Genomic DNA, 24,905 nt, shown 5'->3' with positions numbered 1-24,905 from the left:
CAGCGGCTGGATGCAAGCCTCGCAGGACGCCGGAGCTGTGGATTACGCCGGAGCTTTGTTTCGGGAGGGGTTAATAAAAGGGTGAACAAGGCTTGTTTGTCTTTTATTTAAAATAAAGGATTTTTCTGTGTTTTTTTTCACTTTACTTACGGCTTGATCATGGCAGCGTCTATGTGACAGCTGACATGATCAGGCCTGGAGTTAATGGCGGCGATCCACCACCATTAACTCCTTGTATTACCCTGACTGCCACTGCTACACGGCGGCAGGAAGAGCCGAGGACACTCTGGTAGTGCCGCATAATGCATGCGACAGTGCCGGGGCAGCTGTGGCTGATATTCTCGGCTGCGGGAGGGGGAGTGAGGCGGGGGACATTAACCCTGCCCCTCACCCTCCTCAGCCTGAAAATACCGGGCCGCCGCTGTGTGCTTACCTCGGCTGGAAGGTAAAAATACAGCGGAGCCCACGTGGTTTTTTTTTTCTATATTTCCGTTTGATTTCTATGTGTGTTCTATGTGTCTGTGTGTGTTTACTCTCTGCACGGCTTCCTCTTCCTGTAATGACATCACTTCCCTGCAAAACTGCAGGCAAGCGATGTACATTACCGGAGGTAAACTGCGAAATACCGCAGGGAATAACGCAGTGAACCGCACAGAATTTGCTGCCTGCGTTATTCCCTGCGGGATTTCACGATTACATTGGAGTCAATGGAGTGAAATCCCGCAGCAATGAGCGGAAAAGAATTGACATGCAATTGTTTTTGCTGCGGGAATCCCGCAGCAAAACATGCAGCTGTCAAAATCCGCCTAGTGCGCACAGGATTTTTTTTTCCCATAGGTTTTGCTGGTGATTCACTGCAGAGATGTTATGAACATTTTCTGCAGCGACACATGCAGCAAACCCGCGGCAAAATCCGGTAAGTGCGCACATAGCCTTAAAGCTGCGCGTGCACTGTATTGCTTCGGCACGCGCGCACTATAGATTTAATTTTGGTGTCCTCCATTTTGTTGTGGTCATGTTGTTGACCTTTTTAGCACCTGTGCATCTAATATTCCCTTTGGCGCTGTGCACATGCGCATTCCTTGCTTACTAGTGCATTGTACTTACAATTTAATGTGTGCATTTTCCTATATGGGCATGCGCACAGTACAAGTTTCTCTTTTGGTGTACTCTATTTTGTTGTAGTCATGATGATAACCCTCACAGCGCATGTGTATCAATTCTTTCTTTGGCACATGCTCTAGTGGTTGGTCTCTGACCTTAATTCCTGCAGCTTATGCTTCCGGTTCAAATACTGTGGCATGTGCATCATTAACATTGGCTGTATGGACTAGGTGTACCTGCTGCAATTATTATATGGTAGGTTGATTGAAGAATTACTTATTGGTTCATTATTGTGCGTGTATGGTTATAAATATATATATACATATATATATATATATATATATATAATTATAATCTCTTAGTGGTGATATTCGTCTCACTGTGTTTCCATACTTCTGATAATACCACTTTTATGGCACGTTGTTGTTATTCTACTTTTCAAGTTTGACTTTATTCAAGCTACACTATTTGGGTTATCTGTTTTTGCTTTTCGTCCCATTAATCACATTTGAAAAACATAAGTTGGGGATGCACAGCAATAAATAATTTACAATTTAATTATGTGAGGGTGCATAAGCCCAAAGGGAACAATGGAAAACAAGGAGAAAGCTTGGGCTAATAATGCACTCCACTCACTAGTATACAAAAAAAATCAACCATGTTTATTTAGACAGACAATTAGGCTATGTGCGCACTAGAAATGGTAAGTTTCTCAAGAAAATTTCTTGAGAAACTTCTGGGAGTGAAAGATTTCCGGACCTCCGGAAAAAATCCGCACCAAATCCGCATGCGGATTTGCCGCGGAATAGCCGCGAATTTGCCGCGATTTTCCCGCGGGTGGTTCCCTGCAGATTTTGCAGGCTGTACTGCCGAAATCCGCAGGGTACCTGCGGAAAAGAATTGACATGATCATTTTCTCAAGAAATTTTCTCGAGAAATTCTTCTCAAGGAAATGTCTTGAGAAAAATCCGCACAGTGTGCACAGCTATTTTTTTTTCTCATAGAATTTGCTGGTAAATGTCTGCACAAAGATTGCAGACATTTCCGCGGAAAATCCGCGGGTAAAACGCACTAGTGCGCACAGAGCCTTAAAAACATGTTAAAAACAAGGTGCCACCCATCATAAATGCAGCATAAATAGAGTATAGTTGTCACAGGCAGAGTCCATATGGATCAATAAACAGACAGTGGATATCAATAACAATAGGAGGCATAAACCGTTAAAATATCCACATATAACAGCCCTCAATAAACAGGATAAAGCTGAGATGGTTTGAGTCACTGGGATCCAATAAATAACAATAATATATAGCAAATAGCACCAGAATTAATCAATATACAATATACAACCTGTATCAGATACCCATACTGTCACAACCAAATGGACAAAAAATATCATCATTATGTAGATGCTGGCATGATGTGCAAGTTCATAAGTCCTCACCCAACGCGTGTCGCTTGTAAAAACAAGCTTCATCGGGGAAATAAGGAGAACATTTTGCATTAGTGTGTCATAAGCAGCCCCCCACTTTTTTTTTTTTTTAAACCTCTGACAGTTACCATTGTGTATTATAGGGATTTTAAGGGTATGTGCGCACTAGGCGTTTTTTCACGCTGCGTTTTTGTGCGTTTTTGTCTCAAAAAACGCACCCGTGGCTAAAAAACGTGGCAAAAACGCGTGCGTTTTTACCTCGTTTTGGTGCGTCTTTGCTCACTGCGTTTTTAATCAGTGCACAATGCCATTAAAGATTGTTGATGAAAAAAAAAAAAAAAAGGTCTGATGTCATTTCCTTCTTCAATATGTTCTTCATTGTATGCAGGAGAGCAGACAGCTGCAGAACTAGTGTATGCAGGAGAGCAGACAGCAGCTGCAGAACTACAAGGCTCAGCATCCTCCATCCATGACTTTATGCAGGAGTTTTTTGCCCAAAAAAAAAAAAATGACATGGGCTTCGCTATATTTTTGTATGCTAGCCAGGTACAGCAGGCAGGTACAGGCTGCCCCCAACCCCTAGCTGCCTATTTGTACTCGTCTGGGAATCAAAAATATAGGGAAGCCCCCTTTTTTTTTTTTTGGTTTTTTTATTTTTTTATTTCATGAATTTCAAGAAATAATTAAATAAAAAATGACACAGGCTTCGCCCAATTTTTGAGTCCAGCCAGGTACAACTAGGCAGCTGGGGATTGGAATCCGCAGTGCAGAGTGCCCAAGCTTTCTGGGCACCCCCGCTGCGAATTGCAGTCCACAGCCACCCCAGAAAATGGCACTTTCATAGAAGCACCATCTTCTGGTGCTGTATCCAACTCTTGCAGCTGCCCTGGTGACGGGTGGCTCGCTGGGTAATAATGGGGTTAGGGCTAGCTGTATATTGTCAGCTGGCCCTAAGCCCAAAATTAATGGTGTCACGCCAATATTAGACATGGCCACCATGATTTTCTAGTACAGATAAAAAAAAAAACACACAAAAATATTTTTATTAGAAATAAAACACAACACAATTAGTGACTCCATCTTTATTGAAATAAAGAACCCCCTCCGCAGTAATCCTGGGTCAAGGGTCCTGCGCCATCCAATCCGGATCCAATATCATCTGATCGGTTTGTTGGAAGGCAAAGCGATCAGATGATGTCAGGTTCAAGGCCTGAATCACATCACACATCAGCTGATTGGCTTTTATACAATCAGCCAATATACAATCAGCTGATGCATCAGTAGAAAAAAAAAATAAAATACTGAGTCACGTCCGTGCTGATTACCGGTAGCTCCTGGAGCGATCGGATGAGAGTCTGATCCTGTCCCATCGCTGCAGGAGCTGGTGGTAATCAGCTGATTAAGTCTCCTAACGGCATCAGCTGATAGGAAAAACCGGGCGCCGGCGTCACCGTGAGAATTACAATCAGCTGATGTGTCAGGTGACAGCATCAGGTGATCAGCGCCAGGTCCTGCAGGCATCGGACGTGCCCGGGGAGACTGCACACAGCCGGAGCGGCGGTACCGGGAGAGGAGCTGGGAGCGGACATGCTACCGGGAGTCTGCAGACACGTGAGTATGACATTTTTTCTACTGTTCACTTTTGTTTTCGCCGCTGCCTCCACCTCCCGCCCAGACATGACGCCGCACGGGAGCGGACATGGCACCAGGCGGGTTGTGGAAGCAGCGGTGGCGGTACCGGGAGGATTCACGCTTCTGTGTTTACCAACAGAAGGAATCCTCTTCCTGTACACGTCACTTTAGTACCCACCCCTTGCGTTTATAGCTGCGTTTTTAGTCATAGAAACGCAGCTATATTTGCAATGTGTGTTTTTCATTGCATTTTTGAACATCTCATTGAACTCAATGGGTGAAAAACGCAGTGAAAAACGCAGAAATAATTGACATGCTGCATTTTTGTGGTCACCACAAAAACACAGCTACAAAAAAACGCTGTGTGCGGTCAGCACTTATGAAAACCCATAGACATTGCTGGGGAAGCACAAAAACGCCGCTAAAAACGCAGCAAAAACACCTAGTGCGCACAAGGCCTAATAGTGGTGAGTGAGCTGGTACTGTAAAGTTCGGGATCCATACCGGAAATCTAGTGTCCGTGTTCAGACCCCAAATATGGACTTCTCAGGGAAGTCTGTTTTGTTGTTCGTGTTCAACCTCAAGGATAAAGGGCTAAGGGGGGTGCAAAATGGGGATTAAAGCAGGAGATTTACACTTGCTGAGTCTCCCCGTGGCTGTCACGCTGCTTCCTGGTCCGATCATTAAAACTTATGATTATTCACTGCTTCCCCCACCCACCCTCTGTGCCAGCATGTGTGATTGGTTTCCCTCACACTAGCTGCCTGTTTCCTGGGAGAAGAGTATAGAAATGAATAGATGGAAAAAATGGCGCAGTGTCCCTATTATTTTAATACCCAGTGCAGATAAACCAGACAGCTGGAGGCTGCAGCCCCCAGCAGTGTGCATTATCTTCTCTATGTATCACAATGCAAGGGACCTAATGCGTTGTTTTATTTTTTTTGTTTTGACTATTTAAATCATTAAGAAAAAAATGTGGAGCCCCCCACAATTTTTTGATATCTGGCCAAGATAAAGCAGACAGCTAGGGGGGGCTGGTATGCTCAGGCTGGGGAGGCCCACAGTTCTTGGGCCCTCCCCACCCTAAAAATAGCACCTGCAGGCGCCCAAGAATGGTGCATCCATTACTTGACCTTCCCCATTTTTATAGTGCCAGTAAAAAGAAATAAACACAAACCACGGAGAAAAATCCTTTATTTAAAAAAAACAAACACCCTATTTATCCATTTTAATAACCCGCCCCCAAACACCCCTGCAGGTCCAATGTAACTCACACCATGATATCCCACAACGATCCTAGCTCTGCTACATCCTGAGCTCACCACTGCGGCCTCTGGGACATACTGACAGAGGCGCAGTTGAACTGACCTCAAGTGAACTCAATGAACTCAGCAAAGGTGAGCTCACTGCTTTCCCTGGCAAAAATTGCACCAAAAACAAGATGCGTTTTTTGGTGCAATTTTTTTTTTTTTGCAAGTTCAGTGCAGAAATTTCTGCAACCAAATACTCAGCATGCACACATAGCCTAATCCACTATTCCACCACGGAGTTCACCTGAGCAGAGTTCCCTGCATTTCCTGGCAGAAAAAGAAGTCAAAGCCGTATCGTGTTTTTGGTGTGTTCATTGCCAGGAGATGCAGTGAACTCTCCTCAGCTGAGTTCACCTGAGGTCACAGCTGGGGTACCATGGGAAACTCCAGCTGTGACCTCAGGTGAACTCACTCACATCACCATTCTCACAGCTGCGGCTCCATTAATGTTTTTCAGAAGCCACAGTGATCGGTCACGTATTCTAATGTGACTATGCACTGCAACCCCAGGATGTAGCAGAGTGGGGTTCATTGTGGGATGTCGTGCCTCTGGATTATGTCGGATACGCAGGGATGTTTTGGGTGTTACTAAATTATAGAAAGAGGGTGGGGTTTTTTATAATAAAGGATTTTTCTCTTTTTTTTTCTTTTTACTTACATGATTAGTAATGGGAGTCTCATAAACCCCTACCCATTACAAATCCAGGGCTTGGGCACAGCTGTGATTATTATTTTATTGACAAATCACAGCTGTCATTAGTACCTCATATTACCACAATTGCTACTGCACCAGAGTATTCGGGATGAGCTGGGTAAAACGCCAAAATTGGCGCATGTAATGGATGCGCCAATTTCTGGGGCAGTTGCAGGCTGCTATTATTAGGCTGGGGAGAGCCCAATATCCATGGGCCTCCCCAGCCTGAGAACATCAGCCCCTAGCTGTCTGCTTTATCTTGGCTTGGTATCAAAATTTGGGGGGTGGGGGGCCCACGCCATTTTTCTTTAATTATTTAAATAATTGTAAAAAAAACCATGGGCTCCCTCCTATATTGATACACAGCCAAGATAACGCACACAGCTGAGGGCTGCAACCTCCAGCTGTTGCGTTTATCTGCGCTGAATATCAAAATATGGGGGACCCCTGCGCAATTTATGTTTTCATTTTTCTTTACTTCGGACACTTAGACAGCTAGTCTGAGGGCAACTAATCACAGATTCCAGTACAGAAGGTGAGTGAGGGAAGCAGTGAATATTTATAAGTTTTAATGATGAGACCAGGAGGTAGTGCGACAACCATGGGGAAACAAAGTATAATTCTCCTGCTTTGCAGCTCTCTAGCCCTTACTAAAGATCACTTTATAGCAATAACGTTCGGGTCTCCATAAACTTTTATATGGGGTTCAGGTTCATGTCCGGTCTCAAACCTGGACTTTTTTTCTTTTAAGTCCAGCTGGACCGGCAAACCCGAACATCTGCAGGTTCATCTCTACTTTTTAAGTGTTTTTAATGTTTGTGGATCTTCTCTGTTATGTTTATCAAAAAACTTTTTGTGGGTGATCCCATTGTGTGACATATTTCTTTGCTCTTTTTAATTAACAGGTTTGATACGTAATTGATCTGCTGCTAAGCCCTCCCGTGTGTACACAAGTGGAAACCTGCCCTTTTGAGCAGGAGAGAATTGTAATTTCGTTTCTCTATTCCTCAGTCAGCCATGGCGTCTGCGGATCTGAGAGACGAGCTGCTCTGCTCCATCTGTCTGAACAGTTATACAGATCCTGTAATGCTGAGATGTGGACACAACTTCTGCCGGGTCTGTATTGATCGTGTGCTGGATACACAGGACGAGTCTGGAGTTTATTCCTGTCCTGAATGCAGAGAACAGTTTCAGGAGCGGCCGACGCTGATGAGGAACATAGCTCTGCGGAACATAATGGAGAATTTATTCATTACTCAACCAACACAGAGGGAAACCGGGATCTGCTGCACTTACTGTGCGGACTCTCCTGTACCTGCTGTTGGATCCTGTCTACACTGTGAGGCTTCTCTGTGTGAGAAACATCTGAGAGTTCACAGCAAATCACCAGAGCACGTCTTATCTGATCCCAGCACTTCTCTGGAGAAACGGAAATGTTCTGTCCATAAGAAGATCCTGGAATATTACTGCACTGAGGACGCGGCTTGTATCTGTGTGTCCTGCAGTTTAATTGGGAAACATAATGGACATAAATTGGAGTCACTGGATGAGGCCTCAGAGAAGAAAAAGCAGAAACTGTGGTCTGTTTCTGGAGAACATTTCTCAAAGAGAGAGGAGCTGGAGCAAAGAGTCCGAAGACTGGAGGAACGCAGGAGACAAGCTCAAGAAAAAGCTGCTGGAGAAGCCGAGAGAGTCACTGCCCTGTGTACAGACATCAGGAGACGGGTGGACGACCTGGAGAAGAAGGTCCTGAGTGAGATCTCCAGGCAGGAAAAGGAAGAGTCACTGTCACTGTCTGCTCTGATCCATCAGCTGGAAATAAAGAAGGACGAGCTGTCCAGGAAGATGAGGCACATTGAGGAGCTGTGTAACATGACTGATCCACTGACCATCTTACAGGAACCAGACACCGGTGACTTGTGTGATCCTGAGGAGGAGGGAGATGATGAGGACACAGGGGGACATGATAAACAGCTCCATGATGGAGATGACCTGGACGTGGCTGTGATCTCACACACATTACACACATTATGTGAGGTAATAACAGGTATAAGGAGGTGGATCTATGTGGAGGGTCCTTCAGACATATTACTGGATGTAAACACAGCTTCTAATAATCTCCTTATATCAGACGATCGGAAATCTGCAACCTGGACACAAAAGAAGCAGAAACGTCCAGAAACAGCAGAGAGATTCCAAAACGATCAGGTGATGAGCAGGAGGGGATTTACCTCAGGACGACATTACTGGGATGTGGAGATCAGAAGATCAGAGGATTGGATGGTGGGGATGTGTTATCCTAGTATAGACAGGAGGGGAGATCATTCATACATTGGATGCAATAATCAGTCCTGTTGTTTGAGTCGGTGTATTGATCAGTATACAATGATAAAAGACAGTAAAGCGATCCAGTTACCGCACAAGATCTCCAGTGAAAGAATCAGGATACATCTGGATTATGAGGCCGGGCAGCTGTCCTTTTATGAGCTGTGTGACCCCATCAGACACTTACACACCATCACTGCCGCCTTCACCGAGCCTCTTCATGCTGCATTATATGTATATAATGGTTCTATAACGATATTGGGGTGAAGCAGCAACTTGAAGAAACCTTCATGACCTAAGAATTCCATCATTCTGCCATTGGAATTAATAAGAAGTCAGGCCTACAGGTCATGATCCCTATATCACTGCTTTCCCTATGACTATATCACATGGGTGGATGATTCGCTGGTGTAGGTACTTGGTGATTACTTTTAGAGCAGCTGTACATTTCAGACAATAATGAAAATTTGGGGACTGATGCTGATGTGTGTCACTGTAGTCATTGTTACCCATGTGTCATTTATATTATTCCTAGTTATGTCTCATATTAAAGGGAACCTGTCACCAGATTTGGGGCCATCACCAGTGGGCTCTTATATACAGCATTCGAACATGCTGTATATAAGAGCCTAGGCCGCTGTGTAGGACGTAAAAAACACTTACCTAAATGGTTGGTGCGGAGCAGACTGGTCGAATGAGCGTCTCTGTTCTCCAGGTCTGGCGCCTCCTCTTTCATCCATCTTTGTCCTCCTTCTTCTGAAGCTAGTTTGAATGACGCGTCCGATATCATCCACACTAGCCAGCATTGAGGTTCCGCGCATGCGCAGTACAATACTTTGATCTGCCCTGCTCAGGGCAGATCAAAGTGCGCCTGCGCAGGACCCCAGTGTCAGCTTGTGTGGATGACGTTGGATGAGTCATCCACACTAGCCTCATAAGAAGGACAAAGATGGCCGAAAGAGGAGGCGCCGGACCCAGAGAACGGAGACGCCCATTCTACCAGTCTGCTCTACACCGACCGTTTAGTTGAGTATTATAAAGTTTTGGGTTTTTTTACGTTCTACACAGCGTTCTGGGCTCTTATGTACAGCATGTTAGAATGAGTTATAAGAGCCCACTGGTGATGGCCGCAAATCTGGTGACACAAGGGTAAATTTACACATTGAGAAGAGTTTCCTGAATAAAGCTACATGAAAACCTTTCTGAAAATTCAGCAAATAATGTTGCATGTGGTTTTTTTGGCAGATCTTGGTACAGGTATGGTGCGGAGCTCTTTCCATAGTTATTCCACATTCACACGTCAGTTTTTCATGTTCGAGTGCTGTGCTTTTTCACATTTAGCACTTGGATTTATGGCAGTCTATGGGTCTGTTCACAAGTCCGATTTTTATTTATTTATTTTTTTTCACCTCGCATGGACCGACTGGTTTAGGCAAAATTGAAGAGCCATGTCTGTTATTGATCCAAGTGTCAGATCAAAGTCAGCAATGAAAGTTTATGGGTCTGTGAAGAAAATAAGATACCACTGGGATGTCATCTGTATGCTGTCCGTTTTTCACTGACTGGTAGAGAAGGAGCAAAAACGTTTTCTTCCCACCAGTGAAAAAAGCTTTTAAAACTGACCAAATTCTGATGACACTGATGAAACTTAGTCCATTTTATTCATATTAGAATATCAAAGACATCTGAATGAGCCCAAATCAGAAAAGTGAAAATCTGTGACATTTCTGCAATAGATTGGGTATGGTACAGATCTGAATTTCAGTGCTACTTTTTACAGAGTTAGATTGGGATGGGTAATATACTGTTTTCTCACATTGTACTTTAATTCGTTGCTGATTTTCAAGTGCAGATTCTGCAACAAAAAAATTGATGTGTGAATAATAGTGGTGGGTGAACAGTGCAATACTCGGTACTTGTAATGACGAGTGAACTTCTTTACTCGAGTCGAGCAGGTCAGACACTCGGACTGGCTCAACTCCAGTAACGAGTCAATGATTGGGCAGTTCGGTTATTCACACACATACAGCCACCCATACACAGAACGTATACAGGGAACGACGGGAATTTTTTTTTTGTGTGGACACTTTTTTATATTTTTTTTTACCCTGGAAAGAGCGCTAGAGCTTATTTTTGGGGTAGGGCTTACTCTCGGAGAAACATGGTTGGGGAAAGTTTGCCCCTCGAAAAAAAAAAATGCAGATTTCCTTCCTAGGCGAGTCATGCTTACCAGATCCCGGGCGTCTGCGTGGCTCCCAGGTCCTCGGCGAGTGCTCCAACAGGTATGCTGCACGCAATCCTCCCCGGCTTCTGGCTGACACAACACACACACACACACACTCACATCAGATTGCGCACACACACTCACCACATCAAGTAATACCGATAGCTTCCAGCTGGCTAATCCTGGGTCGCAGTACAGTGGTGTGTGAGGACCTGTGGCTGTAACGCACCGATTTGTTCAACCTCTGGATCCTCCATGCGTTCCACTTGCAGGTCCTTGCGCTCCACTGCACTGTGGCCCAGGTCCTTATGCTGGCCAGAAGCAATCGATATCGCTGGATGTGGTTTGTGTGTGTGCGATTGTGTGTGTGCGACTGTGTGTGTGTGTGTGTGCGCGCGCGTGCAATGTTTGTGGGTGTGCGATCATATGTGTGTGCGATCCACTACAGGTCCTCCCGATCAGCATCTACTGAGTATGATCTCGAGGTTTTCTCTCTTCTTTCTTCTGGGGGTGTCTGCTGTCTATAATAAAGTGTCCTGCAGCATCTAACTTTTTTTGGTTGCATGGACACTTAATTATTGAACCGCAACTAGGGCTAATTTTCGGGGGTAGGGTTTATATTTAAGCCTTACACCAAAAATGCTGAAAACTCCTGCTAGGGCTTGTTTTCGGGGAAACATGGTACATCCGAAAATGTTGTTTTTACCCCAGTGAGAGCCATTCAGAGACTGCAAGTGGCGCTCACTGGGGTGTCGACTCAAATCATTCAATTCACTGAAGCGAGCCTGTGCTTTGTCTTTGATGTTTCACGAACGACACAAACAAGCACCCATGATACTTGGCTGAGCACAGAGCGTACCCGAGCACCCCGATGCTCGATTGAGTACCAAGCAGTGCAGAGCACACTCGCCCATCATTAGTGAATAACATTTCACATACAGAAAGAATAGTGATGAGTGATAATAATAATAATAATAATAATAATTTTATTCATTTATATAGCGCTATTAATTCCACAGCGCTTTACATACATTTGCAACACTGTCCCCATTGGGGCTCACAATCTAAAGTCCCTATCTGTATGTCTTTGGAGTGTGGGAGGAAACCGGAGAACCCGGAGGAAACCCACGCAAACACGGGGAGAACATACAAACTCCTTGCAGATGGTGTCCTTGGTGGGATTTGAACCCAGGACCCCAGCGCTGCAAGACTGCAGTGCTAACCACTGAGCCACCGTGCCGCCCTGTGATCACTACCATGCTCAGATTCTCAGTACTCATTAAGAGCAGTTGGATGCTTGGATTGGCACAACTCCAGTACCCGATTTAAAATAGAAGTTAATGGGAACTTGAGCATTTTTTCCGAGAGCACCATACAATAACTAAATACATTATATTATAACTAATACTGCCATACAGTTCCTACATGATAACTTTATAACATGACTTTAGCATCACCATACTTACTGAAAAGCGCCACCATATTGTGACCTGAGAGTGAGTGAGCTTTTTTGTGATTATTTTTTTGTCGCCGGATGGGTCAACACCCAGGTAGGAAAATGATGTTACCTGATGTCTTGACAAATAGAATTTTTTGTCCATAATCCCCCACCCACTGTTTGTGTTCAAAACCATCCTGTAATTTGTTTGCAAAATGCACTTTAACCAAAAGGAATGTTCAAACAATAAATTAAGACATGTTTTTAAAAACACAACACTGGTTTTATTTTTCCATGTTCCAAAAAAAACCCCCCCGAAACCTCAAACCTGGGCATAAATATACAGAAAATAAAGAAAAACTTAAAAATGTTCTCTTTCTTTTAACCAAAAAACAGCAATTTATAAATTATAATACCTGGATGGAGAAGTAGAAGTGGGTGCGGGTCTGGTGGTAGGGTTTGGATGGCTAGGTAGAGGAGTTGAGGGATTATAAGAGCAGGTGGATTGACGTGGAACATAAGGGTGTGCTGGGTTGAGGTGTGGTGGGAAGTAGGTACCCTCCTCATCATTTGGAGCAGGTGGGGCCTCCTGGTGGTGGGTTCGGGTACGACGTTGGGACATGTATCCCACATGGTATGGATGATGTTGTTGACTACATCATTCCCTTGACCCGCTATATTGTTGTTACTCATAACAACTACCATAGTAGCCAGTGGATGTGGGTCTTGGTGGTAGTGGTAGGGTCTGGTTGGCCACAGTGCTGGTAGCCAGGGTTCAGGTTGGTGGCTGTAGCTGCTTTGAGTCCAGCAAAGTGAAGACATCCTGAAGGCTATTTGGGGGAAGTGTGGAATCGATGAGCAGCATGATTGCAGCTTTGGTCCACAGCTGAAGGTCCTTAGGAAGTCTTGCATAAATGCCACTACAGACTATGGCATTAATCCGCATCTCCATCATTGACTGTGCTAGCTAGATAATGAATATAGGAAAAAAGGACTTAACGTACAAAAAATCAGAGCTGAAGTAAAAAAAAAAAAAGAAAACAAAACAACAAGTTATATGAAACAGAACTCTCACTATGGCAGGGGGGCAAACTAGTTTGCCCCCCTGCCATAGTGAGAGTTCTGTTTCATATAACTTGTTGTTTTTTTGTTTTTTTTTACTGCAGTATTCTATGTCCTGTTGTGTATAAATATGTGACTCTTCAGATTCTGTGTTATACCATGCCTGATGAAGAGACCTGAGTCATCAGGCATGGTATCTGGTATTTGATACCATGCCTGATGAAGAGACCTGAGTAGTCTCGAAAGCTTGCTATTATTACCATCTTTTCAGTTAGCCATTAAAAGGTATCAACCACTGAGGACTCTCAGTTCTTTTAACCAATTTTTTATCTCTACTGGCTAACACGGTGCAAAGATATATTTTACCTGTACCTTTATGTATGATCCATTACTAAGCTCCATGGGTGAGCTCATTATTAGCCTATATTATACTTTACATGCTTGGGTTAATGTGCTGTTTTTTTTCTGTCCTCATTTTCACTGTGATCACAAATACTCTGTACCAAAGTATATTTATATATTATGAAAATCCAACCTGCTTTTTATATATCTTATAATAAAAATGACTTTTATATGCATTACTTGAGGTTGTGATTTTGATTGATTATGACAACTCTGATTTTTTGCACGTTAAGTCCTTTTTTCCTCTATTCATTATTCTGTATGTTAAGGACGTGCTTGAGCGGTCATGTGATAGCCGCATATGTGAATTCACGATTGCGGATTCTTTTGTTTGTGCTAGCTAGATAGTTGATTACCTGACTATCTACCTCGTGACAGGTGGTGTTGGCGATTTCTTCCCCCCTTTTGATGTCCTCTGCAGGGTATTAGTACCGCTGTGGGGGAGGTGTCAAGCGGCAACGTTGGGCTGCTGCTATGCGCAGGTTCATCCTCTCTGGCTTCCGCTGATGGTCCACCTCATCTTCCTGAGTTTCTGCCGCCTCTGTCTTGGAAACTGTGTCCTGCTCACATAAGTTTATTTCTGTTCTGTAATGTAAAAAGTGCCGGTACGTAAGAAGTGCGAAGACAATAAGAAATAACACAAATTTGCCATAAAAAAAAACCCAGAATGAATCTTATAGCCCGAGGTCTATCATTGGCGACAGGAAGTTAAGTCTGGCTATGTAAATATATGGAACGTTTTAGGATGCCCCATGTTCATTTCGGACTTGCTGCTGCAGCGCCCTCCTATGCCGATCTCTACAGCTTTGCCAGCGTCTGATAATGTTATCATTTGTTTCAGCGCATTATCAGGACAAGAGATCCTCAAATGACAAATATGAATTGTGCATTTTGATCATGTGTTTGGCAAATTATTTTGTATTTTGGGAGGGGGGGGGGAGCTGTCTTAGCAATTTTTTTTTTTTAAATTTTATTTTTAAGGTCATCTCACAAAAGCTATTATCTCTGTGCAAATCAAAATGCCCTAAAATAACAAACAAAACAAAACTGTCAAATTTGGAGTCAAGAAAAATTACATTTTTGGCCACAATAACTCACCCCCTTCCCCAACCAAAAAATAAAGGAATGACTACTGTGATGTTGCACAGAGCTCTCCAAAATGACTGACCTTGAGAGTCAGTCATCTTGGCGACAGGGCCACAAGATACACATCACGTGGACACAAGCCACACATGGCTAGCAAGACACAGATTTTAAGTTATCCGAAATCATTTGTTATATAATAGGGAAGAATCGTCAAGATTATATTGGAATCTAATCTAACACATGTAGGCCACAGCAAGGGGTAAGCAAGAATAAATTTTGTTCCAAAAAAACTTACTAATTCCATCTTGCACATCAGGTGGGTTTTTGTCGAACTTTGGGTACATCTGGTGGCATATAAAAAGTCCATGACACAGTCCGCTTCACCTTGTCACAATATTCGGACCAGGAGCAGAAGCATTCCACATAAGTCGGCCATGACATCTTTTGGTGGCTCAGCAGTACTCCATGAAGGCATGAATGTTTTGGCTTGCGCACACAAGCTTTTTATAATATTCCAAACACTCCTTGAAGTGCTAACTTCCCGTCATGGAATGACTGAATATCCTGGCTCCTTTTTTTTTTTTTTTTACCTGCATGTAAAAGAAGACGACATACGGAATAAAGTTAAATGATAGCTAGATAGATAGTAAAATAGATAGAGGTCAAACAGCCATCTAATGTCCCAACCCTCTACATATTCTAAGCTTGCACCATTTAGTGCCTTTCATGTGGCACTAAAGGGTGTTTAGCTTTCTATTTTGCAAGAAAATACATAATTTTTGGAAAGAAAAAAAAAACGTGGGGGTATCTCCTTTTTTGTTAGCCAGCTAAAGTAAAGCGGACAGCTGCAGCCTGCATGCCACAGCTGGAAGCTTCACCTTGGCTGGTAATCCAAAACAGAAGTCACCCCACGTTATTTTTTTTTTTAACTTTAACTAAACAATTTGCAAATTGGATCACCAGCCAATGTCAACCTGACAGCTGTGGTCTGGTATTCTCAGACTAGGGAGGTCCATGGTTATTGGGTCCTTCCCAGCCTAAAAATAGCAGGCTGCAGCCAATCCAGAAGTTGGGCCTCCATTAGATGTGCCAATCCTGGCGCTTCGCATTGGTTCTTCCCATTACCCTGGAGCAGTGGCAAACAGGATAAAGGTTTATGAGGTTGATGCCAGCTGTGTAATGACAGCTGGCATCAAGCCCAGAGGTTAGTAATGGGTGGGCATCTATCAAACACCCCCATTACTAAACCCAAAAATGTATATTTAATAAAACTTACACAAAAAATAATTTTATTTAAAAAAACAAAAACAAAACACCCTCTGGGACACCAGCCTCTGCCGGGTCTCATGCTGCTCTGTGAGAACTGCCGATGGCATTGAAAAGTACAATAGAAACACGTGCACCACTTCTGCGTTTTTTGCATATTCCTAGCCGCTTACAAATACGGAGGTAAAAAAATAAAATAGTCACCAAATACTGTGTGTACGTGGCCTTAGAGATAAAGGAAAAAGTACAACAGTAATGAGGCTCTGCAATCCAATTCTTATAATATTTATTTATTTACAAAGTTATCGAGTTGGGTGGGTTCCTGCTTTTTTTTCCAGTCTGACAGGTTTTTTTGTGAACCCGCTCAATCTTTTAGGATTTATATCCTCGGGCAAATCATGCTACATTATGAAGAATATAACTCCTGCAATCACAAAGATCTCTTCTCCGATAGTGATGTCTCCTCCTGCTCAGACTTCTCCCACCAGGCCAATGGGGCAAATTACACTGGGGGCTATCCCTGCATACGGGGGTCCAGAGTGTGTCACTACGGTATATGTGAGGACATTGTGGTAATCACTATAGTTGTGGACAGTGTGGTCGGCACTTGTGAGGCCTTCTCACATCAATTCTAGCTACAGTTTCTTACCTGGCATGGCAGAACATGTACGCCACCTCAAGGAGAATAATGCTGCAATGTATCACCTTACACACAGGGATATTATAACACTCTTGGGCCCAGTCCAAAATAAATTCTTAATGTTATCAATTTGTTTTCCCAGATCTAAAATTATGGTAACGTGATGGACCAAATATGGCGGCTGATAAGGGTAAAATAGAGGATTTCCTCACTTGTGCCAAAAATCGCCTCGGGGGCCAGGTCACTCCGAAACGCGTTCTCTCTCCCTCACAGCACAGACACCAACTGACGTTTAATCCCCTCCGCACTTACCCTGCAGGCTCCTCCCTTCTGGCTCCTCCCATGCAGGTTCCTCCTCTCTAGCTTCTCCCCTCTAAGATTCTCCCTGTTTTGTTTTGGGTTTTTTACGCCTCCTGTCTCGCTGCAATCGCCATCCTCTTGCTTGCCTTATGGGGATGAGTCGTCTTATATCATACGCACAGTGTCCCCAAATTCTGCTCCTGCGCAGGCATACTTTATTTATAATGTACAAATGCGCATACACCTGCTTTACTTCCCGGTCAATGGTTTTCTTTGGCCTCTCCCTGAGCATGCGCATTACAGTACTTTGTGTTGACCTCAGTGTTGCCATTGCGCCTTTCCTAATGCATTTTTTTTCCCGGTGGAAGAATGTCATGAGGCTGATTCTACTGGGGAGGGAAGGAGCAGACGTGAAGAAGCTGAGGGGCCAAGGAGGACAATAAAATAAAAGATGCATTCCCCACTAAGGAATCTAAATTAAATAAAAGCAGAAAAGAGAGGGCACTGAGCGTGTCAATAACTCGATAATGAATAAAGCTAAGTTAAAAATGAGCACACCATTGTTTTTCTTGTGCAATTCTCTGTGTTTGATGTGTCACATGACTCCCTTCCCATTGAAAAAAGTGAAGTTGAATTCAAAATGGCGGCTTTGCAGATGGCTGTGTCGCGGGCGGGGAGGAGGGTGTCAGCACTGCGCTCACCCCACTGCTCGGGTCCGGCTGCCGCTGCTCTGTGGTGGCTCAAGCGGTGGGCCGGATCCCGTGGGTCTCGAGCGGCGCTCCTCGCCCGTGAGTGAAAGGGGATTGTGTTTTGGGATATAGTTTATTGTCCGTGACGCCACCCACGGTTGTGGTGATTTGTTGACACCACAGCTGCTCTGTATGGGGATCCCGGGAATGATGGTATGGAGCAGCAAGTTGTTGTGTTGCCCCTCCGTGGGTAGGGGTTGGTGATCCCGGGGCCCAGTGAGGAGGTGGGAGATGCAGGGCCTGGTGGGCGCAGGGACGCGGGGGCAGCGCTGTGCCTTGCGGCACTGTGGTACTCACTCAGCCTGAGACGATGACACCGTTCTCGGTAAAACACACGGCTGGAAAGACGGTTCCCACGGACGGCTGCACTTGCTTTTCCCCAGTAGTTGACGGTGACGGTCCCTTTGTCCTGCACCTAAGATGATGATGGTTGCGATGGGTTCCCACCGGTAACCCGCTCCCCGGCTTGGATATGGGCAAGAGGAGCCCTACTTTGCCCGCAGGCGCTGGCCCTGAGAAACTGGTGCCCTGGCGGTGGCGGTGTCTCTCCGTTATGGTCGGACTGTTGCCTTCTATCGGGACTTGGTTGTTGGGAGACAGTCGTCCCCTTCACTGACGGATTTGGCAAATTATGGCGACTCCTCGCCTTGCCGGGATCCGAAAGGCCCCTGCCCTGGTGCTGACTGTTCCTTGTACACTGCTCCAGACCGCCGGGTCACCACCCGTCCGCGGTCCTTCCAGCAACCTCCGAGCAGTCACCCCTGCGGACAATCACCGCCGTCTGCTGACCTTGCTGTCTCTCAGCCCGGGGCACACACCCGGACCAACTTCAGGCTTTACAAACTGTCACTTTTCACTTTACTTCAGCTTCTCTCCTAAGCTCCTCTACCACTTCACTTCCTAAACTGAACTACTCATTTACTCCTTTCCGTCCCTAGCTGGACTCTGTTCTGCCTGGTTCTTCCCGCCTCCAGAGCTGTGAACTCCTCGGTGGGCGGAGCCAACCGCCTGGCCCACCCCCTGGTGTGGACACCAGCCCCTGGAGGAAGGCAACAAGGATTTCTGGTTAGCTTTGGTGTTCCTAACTGGGGTGTAGGGTGTGGTGGTGTGATGACCTGTGACCCCTGGCTTGCCCAGGGCGTCACAGCTGCCATGGGCGTCACCCGGCCTCAAATGTTTTGCCCCTTCCATGTACTAATATGCCACAAACGGTAAGGTGATATCAGCAACCACTTCCATTTTATCAGGGTGTATCCATACTTAAAGCCACCCTAGAGTTTGAGTGAAAAATATCAAACTTTTTATTTTTTTTATATATATATATTTTACTCAATTAAACAAACATTAAAACGTTAATACTTTACATTTTTTCAGTTATTGAAATTATTACTTTTTTTTTTGGACGACACCTTCCCTTTTAAGATCAATATTGCAAAATGTCTAGATAGGGTTCCTACATGGGTATTCTATAGGGGATGGTTTCAGACTTTCTTCCATGAATGGGAGACGGGAGGGTAAGGGAAGGATCTCCGCACACCGCATGGACATCTTCAGCCTTATGTTACATGGTTTCTGAAAGTAATTTACCAATGGTGTCTGGGAAAGTGAGAGATCAAGACTCTACCAAGAAAGCTCCTTGACAAAAGGATTTTGTTGACTCCTTTTCAGAAGCCTGTTGGGATCTTAGCGTGGCTTCGAATCTTTTGAATTCTATTAGGATTACTGTGAAGTATTAAGACTTGGCTTAGCACTGCTTCCATAGAAAACTATGTGAAGTGTAGGAGCTCCTAGGACAGAAATTGTCTTTCTGACTTGTGTGCCTTGGGTCGTTGTCTTGCTGTGTGACCCACTTGCTCTTGATATTCAGCTAATGGGCAGATGTCTTAATTTTAAGGGGATACAAGGTACAGGGGTTTCTATTCTACCCCCATTCAAAAGTGCTCTTCTCTGTGAGGCTACTCACAAAAGTCCCCATCTGGAGACTAAGTTGAAAGACTGCAGAGAGCCACACATCACGAGCCCTGGGAGCCACATGTGACTCCAGAGCCACAGGTTTGGGACCCCGCCATACACATTCAAGATCAGCCAAACTAGTGGATTTGGATGACAGTCTAATGTGTATGGGGACCTTAAAGGCCCCGTCACACTAAGCAACATCGCTAGCAACATCGCTAGCAACATCGCTGCTAACGAACAACTTTTGTGACGTTGCTAGCGATGTTGCTGTGTGTGACATCCAGCAACAACCTGGCCCCTGCTGTGAGGTCGTTGGTTGTTGCTGAATGTCCTGGGCCATTTTTTAGTTGTTGCTGTCCCGCTGTGAAGCACAGATCGCTGTGTGTGACAGCGAGACAGCAACAACTAAATGTGCAGTGAGCAGGAGCCGGCTTCTGCGGAGGCTGGTAACCAATGTAAACATCGGGTAACCAAGAAGCCCTGTCCTTGGTTACCCGATATTTACCTTTGCTACCAGCCTCCGCCGCTCTCACTGTCAGTGCCGGCTCCTGCTCTGTGCACATGTAGCTGCAGGACACATCAGGTTAATTAACCCCATGTGTGCTGTAACTAGGAGAGCAGGGAGCCAGCGCTAAGCAGTGTGCGCTGCTCCCTGCTCTGTGCACATTTAGCTGCAGCACACATCGGCTAATTAACCCGATGTGTGCTGTAACTAGGAGAGCAGGGAGCCAGCGCTCAGTGTGCGCTGCTCCCTGCTCTCTGCACGTGTAGCTCCGTGCGGTGGTAACCAAGGTAAATATCGGGTTGGTTACCCGATATTTACCTTAGTTACCAAGCGCAGCATCTTCCACGCTGCGCTGGGGGCTGGTCACTGGTTGCTGGTGAGCTCACCAGCAACTTGTGTAGCGACGCTCCAGCGATCCCTGCCAGGTCAGGTTGCTGGTGGGATCGCTGGAGCGTCGCAGTGTGACATCTCACCAGCAACCTCCTAGCAACTTACCAGCGATCCCTATCGTTGTTGGGATCGCTGGTAAGTTGCTTAGTGTGACTGGACCTTAAGAACTTTAACTACAAGTAAAAACTTAGCTTGGATACTTGATTTTTACAAACGCCCTTGAGCAACACAGATATAAAATCCGCCCTCTGGTTTTTGAGCAGCAGATAACTGTAGTTTTGTTTCTCTCTTCCTGTGTCAGCCATGGCGTCTGCTGATCTGAGAGACGAGCTGCTCTGCTCCATCTGTCTGAGCTCTTATACAGATCCTGTAATGCTGAGATGTGGACACAACTTCTGCCGGGTCTGTATTGATCGTGTGCTGGATACACAGGACGAGTCTGGAGTTTATTCCTGTCCTGACTGCAGAGAAGAGTTTCAGGAGCGGCCGACGCTGATGAGGAACATAGCTTTGAGTAAAGTAATGGAGAATTTCCTGATTACTCCACCAACACAGATGGAAATCGGGATCTGCTGCACTTACTGTGTGGACTCTCCTGTACCTGCTGTTAGATCCTGTCTACACTGTGAGGCTTCTCTGTGTGAGAAACATCTGAGAGTTCACAGCAAATCTCCAGAACACGTCTTATCTGATCCCAGCACTTCTCTGGAGAAAAGCAAATGTTCTGTCCATAAGAAGATCCTGGAATATTACTGCACTGAGGACGCGGCTTGTATCTGTGTGTCCTGCAGTTTGGCCGGAGAACATCGGGGACACCGGGTGGAGATGCTAGATGAGGCGCCTCTGAGAAGAAGAAGAAGCTGAGGAATGTTTATCAAAAACTGACCATAAAGAGAGAGGAGGCTGAGGAACAACTCCACAGTCTGAAGGAGCGCAGAAGAAAAGCTAAAGAAAAAGCAGCTGGAAAAGTCAAGAGAGTCATTGCCCTGTGTGCAGACATCAGGAGACGACTGGACGACCTGGAGATGAGGATCCCAAGGGAGATATACAGACAGGAAAAGGAAGAGTCACTGTCACTGCCTGCTCGGATCTATCAGCTAGAAATAAAGAAGGACGAGCTGTCCAGGAAGATGAGGCACATTGAGGAGCTGTGTAACATGACTGATCCACTGACCGTCTTACAGGAACCAGACACCGGGGACTTGTGTGATCCTGAAGAGGAGGGAGGTGATGAGGACACAGGGGGCCATGATAAACAGCTCCATGATGAAGATGACCTGGATGTGGCTGTGATTTCAGACACAGTTGACACATTATGTGAGGTAATAACAGATATAAAGAGCGGGATCTATGTGGAGGGTCCTGCAGACATATTACTGGATGAAAACACAGCTAATAATTATATTCATATTTCTGATAACCGAAAAACTGCAACCAGGACACGAGAGAACCAGAATCGTCCAGAAACAGCAGAGAGATTCCAGGGTTACCAGGTGATGAGCAGGAGGGGATTTACCTCAGGACGACATTACTGGGATGTGGAGGACAGAAGATCATATTATTGGATTGTAGGGATGTGTTATCTCAGTATAGACAGGAGGGGGCGCCAGTCATATATTGGGTATAATAACAAGTCCTGGAGTTTGTGGAGATATGATAATCAGTATTCAGTGAGACATGACAGTGAAGAGATCCAGTTACCTGACAAGATCTCCAGTGATAGAGTAAGGATATGTCTGGATTATGAGGTCGGGCAGTTGTCCTTTTATGAGCTGTGTGACCCCATCAGACACTTACACACATTCACTGCCATCTTCACCGAGCCCCTTCATGCTGCATTATGTATATGGGATGGTTCGATAAAGATATTCGGGGGAGGCAACAACTGGGATCAGCCAATTGGATAAATAAGAAGACAAGGCTGTAGGTGTTGATTAGTGATGGGCAAGCAGTACAATGCTCGGCACGCAAAATGATGAGTGACCACTGTGATGCTCGAGTGCCCGTTACTAGTGATAGGCGAATAGTGAAATATTTGGGTTTGGATTATTTGTTCTGAATACCGAGTACTATTCCTGTATTAGTCACAAATAACAAACCTAATCCAAGTATTTCCCAGAAAAATGCTCAGGTTTCCCATTGATTTGCATTAGATTCGTTATTTGTGACGAATACTGGAATAGTACTCAGTACAAATAATCTGAACCTGAATATTTCACAATTCACCTGTCATTACTCGAGTCAAGCAGGTCAGACGCCCGGACGGCCTCAACTCGAGTAATGAGTATAATAAAAGTTAATGATTGGTCAGTATGGCTCTCCACCCACATACAGCCAGCCATAAACAAAGCATTTCTGGGGGAGGAAGTGAGTGTTTTGGGGCACATTACATCCCTAAACGTTTTTACCCCCAGTGAGAAGAGTTAAGGCCCTGTCACACACACAGATAAATCTTTGGCAGATCTGTGGCTGCAGTGAAATTATGGACATATTGTTCCATTTGTACACAGACACAAACCTGTCTCTGATTGTCCACAATTTCACTGCTGCCACAGATCTGCCACAGATCTGCCATCTGTGTGTGTGACAGGGCCTTTAATGTCTGTATTCTAAAGCTGACAATATACAACATATAGCTGTCAGCCAATGATTATTCAGTCGATGGGTATCTCATCCGACTCCCCCATATAATCATGGATTCCGCAAATGGAATTCCGCACAATTTACCCTATGGTCGGATTCCACCTTTGGGTTAAACACAAAGAACATTCCACATACATAGAAATCTTTTTATTCTTAGAGCAGCATTATGAGTGTAAAACACTCCCGACCTGTTTGTGATGGGAAACTGAAGTCACATCATAGTCTCACCAGTTTTCCTTTTATGTGGAGCTTTACTTTTATCCTGCACAAGAGATCTCTAAATTCTCAAAATTTTGCCACCGTCTGAAACTGTGGATGTAATCTCGTAAATCTTCCCTGTATTGTTTTGATAATATCCTAATTACATGAAATCTGCCTTTTTGCCAGTTTGTTTAATTTTTGGGGACACCAAGTCTGGATATTCAGAGGGCTATTAAAATCTATGTATATAGATGATGAATACCTGAGTTTTTTTCTTTTTATCTTTTAGTGTTACTAATTCCAATTTCCTCATCAGGCACTTTGACTATATAAAAAGAAAAGTAGGTACTCCAGCTTCATGGGAAAGCAAATATTTTACTACAGTGTTTCCCCAAAAATAAGACACGATCTTATATAATTTTTTTTACCCAAAATGCGCTAGGGCTTATTTTCAGGGTGGGGCTAATCCTTGGGGAAAGACTGTTAGGGGCACTTTGCACACTACGACATCGCAAGCCGATGCTTGCGATGCCGAGTGCGATAGTACCCGCCCCCGTCGCAGGTGCGATATCTTGTGATTGCTGCCGTAGCAAACATTATCGCTACGCCAGCTTCACATGCACTCACCTGCCCTGCGACGTCGCTCTGGCCGGCGATCCGCCTCCTTATTAAGGGGGCGGGTCGTGTGGCGTCATAGCGACGTCACACGGCAGGCGGCCAATAGCAGCGGAGGGGCGGAGATGAGCGGGACGTAAACATCCCGCCTACCTCCTTCCTTCCGCATTGGCAGCCGGGACGCAGGTAGGAGATGTTCCTCGCTCCTGCCGCAGGAACAAGGAACAACATCATACCTGTCGCAGTCGCGTAATTATGGAATTCCCAGACACTACACCGATGATACGATTACGACGATTTTGCGCTCTTTAATCATATGATCTAGGATTTACACACTACGATGTCGAGTGCGACGCCGGAAGTGCGTCACTTTCGACATGACCCCTCCGACATCGCAACTGCGATGTCGTAGTGTGCAAAGTGTCCCTTAGACCCTGTGTCCACACTGCGTATTTTGAAGCAGATTTTGACGCAGATTTTCAGAAATCTGCAGCAAAATCTGCATGTCCATTGTGAAGCCAGCAAAGTCGACGAGCATTCAGAAGTGCTATGAGTATTTTCCCTTGCGTATTTGGTGCAGATTTCTTTTTTTCTGCACCAAATCTGCACCAAATACACAAGGGAAAAATAAGCAACGTGGGCACAGCACTTCTGAATTCTCATAGACTTTGCTGGCTTCACAATGGACATGCAGATTGAGCTGCAGATTTCTGAAAATATGCATCAAATCTACACAGCGTGGGCAATGGGCCTTAGGAGTGAGTTTACTCCCCCCCCCCCAAAAAAAAACAGACTCTCTTACCAGGAGAGTCTAATTTCTTGACCTCGGACGTCTGCATCACTCCCAGGTCCTCCTGCGATCTTCGGTGGGCGCTCTCAGCAGGTATGCTCTACACTTATCCTCCCCTGCTTCTGGCCGACACACTCATAC

The 24,905-nt window shown here is 45.0% G+C and overlaps 1 protein-coding gene across 1 annotated transcript in view; it reads left to right on the top strand.

Moving 5' to 3' along the window:
• LOC142302285 (uncharacterized) overlaps nucleotides 1–22,971 on the top strand; it is a 40,282-nt gene extending 17,311 nt beyond the window's left edge. Inside the window, 4 exon segments of the mRNA XM_075343354.1 lie at nucleotides 7,184–8,760; nucleotides 16,352–16,584; nucleotides 20,817–21,353; nucleotides 21,356–22,971. Of these exon segments, the coding sequence (XP_075199469.1) occupies nucleotides 7,184–8,760; nucleotides 16,352–16,584; nucleotides 20,817–21,353; nucleotides 21,356–22,422 (3,414 nt within the window). The 3' untranslated portion in view covers nucleotides 22,423–22,971.
• The last annotated feature ends 1,934 nt before the right edge of the window (nucleotides 22,972–24,905 follow it).

Source organism: Anomaloglossus baeobatrachus, chromosome 4 (assembly GCF_048569485.1).
Source record: "Anomaloglossus baeobatrachus isolate aAnoBae1 chromosome 4, aAnoBae1.hap1, whole genome shotgun sequence".
NCBI lineage: Eukaryota > Metazoa > Chordata > Amphibia > Anura > Aromobatidae > Anomaloglossus > Anomaloglossus baeobatrachus.
This window is presented reverse-complemented; position numbering and strand designations above follow the sequence as displayed.